At 32.8% G+C, this 6,967-nt stretch overlaps 1 protein-coding gene across 2 annotated transcripts in view; it reads left to right on the plus strand.

Moving 5' to 3' along the window:
- The first annotated feature begins 568 nt into the window (after positions 1-568).
- The window catches only part of LOC125671274 (uncharacterized), a 27,336-nt gene continuing 20,937 nt past the window's right edge, over positions 569-6,967 (plus strand). Inside the window, exon 1 of one of the 2 annotated variants that reach the window (XM_048906845.2) lies at positions 569-670. In XM_048906845.2, the coding sequence (XP_048762802.2) occupies positions 603-670 (68 nt within the window). In that variant the 5' untranslated portion in view covers positions 569-602. The remainder of the gene's footprint in view (positions 671-6,967) is intronic. The other variant, XM_056161942.1, reaches the window with a different exon arrangement.

The raw sequence follows: 6,967 nt of genomic DNA on the forward strand, positions 1-6,967 counted from the left end.
ACTTCAGACCTACAGTTAAAACATATATAGATGCATTTAATATCCGATACCATTGTCATGGGAGAACATTTCGGGAAAAACACTGGTACTTGTATATATGTTTGTGTTAAAGCTGGGGGGGAAAATTCTTCATCTCAACGCAATTATTATACAATATAATTATTAACAAACTCAAATTATCATTAAGATATTGAATCGAGGGATATCTTATTCCTGAATTTAAAAAAAGTTGAAATCTGGAAAACAAATCAATAGAAAACTGAAATGTTGCATAATCAAATTATGTATGAATTCATATTCGAACTGACTTTAATAAATCTGAAATACTTTCTATCTCACTACGTAAAACGTAGAATCTCCATTGTGACAATTTATATCTTTCATTCTCAGGAAATAGTTAGAGGTATATGATAAAACCTTATTACGTTGAAAACATTCTATTTTCATGGGGGGGGGGGGGGGGGGGGGGGGGGGGGTACTTTCTCTGCATTTGATTATTCAATGTCTTGTCCTTTTGTTCCTTACTTGGGGGTTTTCGTGAAATACTTCCTGGTTGGACCCTATATATACCAAACCTTCACTCGTGTTCATACTTTACAGAAATGGATCGACTTACGAGTTTTACTATTTTGTTGTTTTTACTAGTTCTTCAAACAGCTGACCTCGAAGCGTAAGTACTATTTTGCCTTTCTGCTATTGTAAACCATATCTCTAGAAATACAATGAATTCAAAATATTTCCATTTTAGATGTTTATAGGTATTGTGTGACAATACAAAAGTGATTGATCATAAGAGTAAATATTAATAATAATAAAAACATTGAATTGAACCACTGTTCTTTGGGGAGAAAAAGGAAAAGGAATAATAGATTAATATGCCACTCCTATATTTCATTTCCGAAACTATGCCTCCCCCGTAGCCAGGTTGAACCTGTTGCTCCCCTGCTCGCCATGGGGAGACTAACGTTGGATGTTTGAGCAGGATAAATGTCTTAATTTGTTTTCATCTGCGAGATACTCAGGCTGTTTCCTAACCGGCATTCTCAACAGTTCAATATTTTGCAATTTGGATTCATATTGCATTTGTGTTCATGGTGTACTCTACAAAAGCTTTGGGGTCTGTTTTGATAAACTTTCAGCAATTTTTGGACACACTACAAATTTACATATCGCCAATTAAAAAAAATATATATATAGATTATCCCCATGATAGAGCAAAAGACAACGATAAAAAGTTTATATAATGACCACCATTAAATACAACGAGCAAAATACGAGACCAGGTCTTTAAATCCAATGCTTATCTGAGTATAGGCAATAATGAATACAAATATCAGTACTTATTGACACAAACACAATAGCCAAAATATCAAGCTTCCTCAGTAATATAAATTACTTTCAAAAGTACATAGATATGATTATATATAAAATGCCTATAGATACCTGTTGGGGGAGGGGTGCGAAAATGAAACTCGACATAATTTTCGGAATCGTGTTTACTTTTAAAATATTCAAAATAAAAAACAGTGAACATTAAAAAGAAAATTCTGAAATGAAGTGCACAAAAATTTAATCCTTTTTGGTATAGGAAAAGGAGAAATTAAAAACGCTAGCTCTACATCGAACACTTTTGAAGCTTTAAAATCCACATCAATAAGATTAGAAAACATCAACAAGAACTTTCCAATTCATTGCATTTCTACACAGATATGAAACGTTAGAGTTGATTTAAATGTATAGTAGTAATAAAGAACTACATGTATATCTATGTAACGTGAAAATAGGGTTTTTTCCCTCCTTTCTACTTAACATGATAGATCGCTTCATTTTTCGGAAAACCTTTGCTCTGTTTTCTATCCCGCCTAGTATGTATTCTTTGTTCGATTTCCAAAAGGTTTTCAATGCAGTTTACAGTAGATGTCAAATCTATTTGTCAGAGAAATAACTTCCCTATACATAAATACGTGTACAAACCGTACTCTGTGATTCATGTTCTAAATACGGGTTGTTTTCATCGTTGTGCCAAACCATGAAATTATAAAGAATTGATATAAAGTACAAAATTCGCTAAGGGGTCATCCATAATTGTCAACCATTTTCCAAAGCGTGCAAAAGGCACGCTCGGGGGGAGGGGGGGGGGGGAGGGGGTAAAAAATCGACAATTTTACCGTACGCTCTTTTTTTCTCTTCCGGATTTATTTCACAAAAGTATTGGTCATGTTACAAAAGTGTAATGCCTATAAAAAAAGACGACAAGATAAGACAGAGACATCTTTATTTTTTTCTATAAAAATCTATTATGTACACAATATTTGCACATTTATAAAACATATCATTCATATATAACAAGAAATAGGGGTACCAATATTAAAGAACTCATTGTTTGAACTAAATTGCTCATAAACTCGATTGTCGACCCTCTTGTTGGGAATTTAAAAATGGTTGATGTACACTTTTTGAGGGGGGGGGGGGTGTCTCAAAAAGTGTGCTTTTTGCACACTTTGGAAAATGGTTGACAATTATGGATGACCCCTAACAAAGGAAGCATATATAAAGTGCACATATATATCCTTCCATGAAATAACGCCGCCACCTTCGCTAGCCAAGGATGACGATACACGGTGTTTCCTTTTCACATAAACGGTAGTAAATGTTAGTCCACAGTTTCAAATGCGGGTGGTTCAAACCAATTTCTAGATCCGCTCATATACATGTAAATGTAGATGCGCATGCTATTGGACATTTTACCCAAAGTGCTCTGAAAAAATGTCGCTGTCACAGTCTTTCTCACCTAAAATTTGTTTTACGGCGTATTGCAAGACTTGAAGTATAGCGCAAGTCCCATTATATAGTGCTTTAAAAGTTTCGCCAACTCATCTCCGAATACATACGAAATTCTAAATCTGAGGTATTGTTGCGAATGTCTATATACCGGAAGCATTATAAAAAATGAATTATATCACAAATAAATTGCCAATTTCATGTATGTATTAAAACACCCAATTAATCTTTCGATTTTTATCAAAATACAGTCATTTAGGGTATTCAGAATCACTTTTACATTTTGACTGCAAACACTGAAACCACTGCGTTTTTAATTGATTATTTGGAAAGACGGGTTTATGAGTAAACAGGTCTACGATAAACATTGACGAGGATTATATTTAGATCATACACCTTTATAGTCACTTCCGGGTATTTCGAATCACCAGGTAAACAGGTAAAAAAAAAAAAAAACGACCAGAAAATAACATGTTTACAATTGAATAATGTAACTCAATATTACCCACAGTCTCTAAAATTAAAAGAGTTAATTACTTGGAAAGTGTTCTTGTTTATTTCAAGTTAAAAAGTAAACGTTTCCTTTGCATACACGCTGCATAAACACAGGGGCGGATCGTGTAGGGAAAAATCATTCACAGGAATTACCAACAAAATAATGGTTATAAAAATTTTAACTGCAAAATGTTGATTTTTAAATAACCTCAGCCTATTTTTGTGTTTTCTTGATTATTTCCCCCTTTGAAGGGAACATGACCATTTATTTGAACAAACTTGAATCCTCTTTACCCAAGGATGATCTCTGCCAAGTTTAGCTGAGATAGGCGCGGTGGTTAAGGAGAAGATGAAAATGTGAAAAGTTTACGGACATCTCTAAACTATTATTGAGAAATGTTAACTATAGATTATTTCCATAAAATATCATGGACAAATTATTACCTTTCCAGACTATCATGGACAATATTTAAGATCGCACCGTTCTGTTTATGGTGAATTTCAGAAGGTAGTCATGGTGAAATACCGCGTATAGTCGTTTGACAGGTGTTTTCTTCAGCCCTGCACAAGTCTAAGGCTTTACAACTCGAGACGTGTTTGATTGGCTTTCGGTGGAAATAAATGTAGACATTCCTATGGCAAGCCCTTTTACTATTTATTTAGCTATCTCTTAATTCTATGAGATATATCTCTAAAAAAAGAGATATCTCTTTCACTTAGAGATATCTCGTTCACTAAGAGAGATATCTCTTTTACTTTCAGAGATATCTCTTACACTTAGAGATATATCTCTTTCATTTAGATAGATATCTCTTTTACTTTAAGAGATATCTCTTTCAATTAAAGAGATAATCTCTTTCACTTTGAGAGACATCTCTTTCACTTCAAGAGATATCTCTTTTACTCTGATAGATATCTCTTTTACTTTGAGAGATATCCCTTGACTTAAAGATATATCTCTCTAAGAATTCCTAGAGATATATCTCTCAAAGTATGAGATATCTCTTTAATCGATGAAAAAGAGATATATCTCAAAGAGAAAGAGATATCTCTTTCCAATATTTTTTTATTAGTTTGAATACTTAAGGAATTCTCCCTAAACCGGAAGCCCGCCAAAGCAAATCTTACCATGATGACCGCAATCCCGTTCGAAGATTTTATGCTTACCACATGTAAAGTGTACACAGGTAACAGAAAACAACGACAATAAATTGATAAAATATGTGAGCTAGACTGGATTTACATTTACAGTTATACCAAATTATGTTTCCCCAACCACCTATGCAACCTTTTCCGCCATTTTTACACTAGAAGTATTTTGATTGGTTAAAAAAATAGGGTTACGTCATATTGATGGCGATGCAACAGGGGGAGGTCATTATGATCACCGGGGCGGGGGGGGGGGGTTTAAAAAGATGTCTTTTCAAATTAAAGGGATATCTCTTTTTGAAAATTTAAAGAGATATCTTTCTAACTTAAAGAGATATCTCTTTTTTCATTGATAGAGAGATGTTTCTTTCTCTTTGAGAGATATTCTGCAGTTGTAATTTTCTCAAGGACTTCACAAAAAGATAAGAACTTCATGACTAATATATATATTCTTTATTGCTTAAGACATATGTCTTATCACATCAATTTCATAAATACATGTACATAAAAATGACATTGTATGGCAGTCTACTAATTCAAGCAAGCAACGGAGAATGACTTAAACAAGGTTTTCTCGCAACTTAAGTGCAAGACATAAATATTTCCCTAAATTACAAAGTTCGTGTACATTATGAACACTTAATAATTGTACAAATTTGAAAACAGATGGTTTTTGCCAATAATACTTTTTGATATATCTATGTCGAAATTCCTCGTAATGAGGGCAAATTAATATAAAGTGGTATTCGTTCTCTATGTCATTTTTACAACATTTACATACTCTATTTTCTCTAAGTATATTGTTATGGCGGCCTGTTTCAATTTCAAGATTATGAGAGGATAGTCTAATTCGACAAATGTGTCTTTTATACATATTAGGTATAGGTTTACAAAGGTAATACTGTAACGAAAAGTGATCAATAACATGTTTGTAAATACATGTAATACACTTTGAAGAACAATTAATTTGTTCAACTAAACTTTGAACACACATATCAGTCAACCTCTGTTTTATAATAGGAAAGAAAAGTTTACAAGTTGCATTCTCCTGATCACACCAAATATATCCTAACCCTATATCGTACAATTTTTGTTTGACGCAATAGGCCCAGTTTTTGCTACAACTTTTCATTTTATCACAGTTGTAATATAATTCATCGTAACAATTTCTAATTATACAGTTTTCACTACGCATCACTTTAAACCAAAATTTGAACATTTTGAAGAATCGAATGATTTTCATAGGTAACCTCCCAGTTTCAAAATACACCGAGGCAGAATTTATGTTTTTTCGCACACCTAAAACAGATTTTATAAACTCTAACTATCTTTTCTATATCTCTGGCATTATGGCTTCCCATACTTCACAACCATAATTCAGGATACTTGCTACATATATGTCAAAAAGTGCCAATAGTGTTTCTGTGTTAAAGCACATATTTTTTACTTTTGATTTTAATGAGAACATAGCTTTTCTACCTTGACAGGCTAATTGTTTTTGCGTAAAATTGTAGTTACCGTTAAACTTAAATAAAACACCAAGGTATACAAATTTATCAACAACTTCAATTGGCCGACCATTCAGATTCCATTTTTCTGTATGTTTGATTTTCCCTCCATTCCTAAAAATAACAATTTTTGTTTTATCAACATTAACAGTAAGATCCCACTCAGTTGTATATTCATATAACTCATCTAACATATTTTGAAGCTCATGTACGCTTTCAGCAAAAATGACCATATCATCTGCATACATCAAAACATACAAGTTTAGCTCTCGCAACTGTAATGGCACAATATCGTGTTTTAAAAATTCTACTTCAAAATCATTCACATATATCGAAAAAAGGATGGGAGATAACACTTCTCCTTGTAATAGTCCTACGTTAGTTTTAAAAACTTCTGACATCATACCTGCAGATTTAACACTAGATTTCATGCTTTGATACATAACCCGGATAATGCGTAGTAATTTGCCTCTAATACCATATGTGCTGAACTTTTTCCACAATTTAATTCGATCAACAGAGTCAAATGCTTTCTTGAAGTCTATGGAACAACAATATAATCTCTTTTTTGTTTTTGTTTTAGAAAGCGTCATATTAATAATTGAGGACAGACAAAAAATAGCTTCTGTTGTACCTACGTGAGGCTGAAACCCAAACTGAGCATCAGTTATTATATCATCGTTGTAAGACCACTGTACAAGTCTTTGGTTTAAAATCGAAGTAAATAACTTACAAAAACAACTCACTAAACTAATACCTCTATAATTGTTGGGATCTGACGTATTACCCTTTTTATGTACTGGAACAATTATGGATTCTGACCATGCATGAGGAAAAATACCCGTTCTAAAAATTCTATTAAACAAATTGTGAATAATAGGCACAATACAACTCTGAAATTCAATAAAATATTCATTCAACAACAAATCCGTTCCATGGGATTTCTCTCGTTTTAATCTTTTAATTGCATCAAGTATTTCTTTTTCACTTATTTCACAATCAAGCTCCTCAAATACAGTTTCATCAATATTGGT

This window comes from Ostrea edulis, chromosome 4 (genome assembly GCF_947568905.1).
Source record: "Ostrea edulis chromosome 4, xbOstEdul1.1, whole genome shotgun sequence".
Taxonomy (NCBI): Eukaryota; Metazoa; Mollusca; class Bivalvia; order Ostreida; family Ostreidae; genus Ostrea; species Ostrea edulis.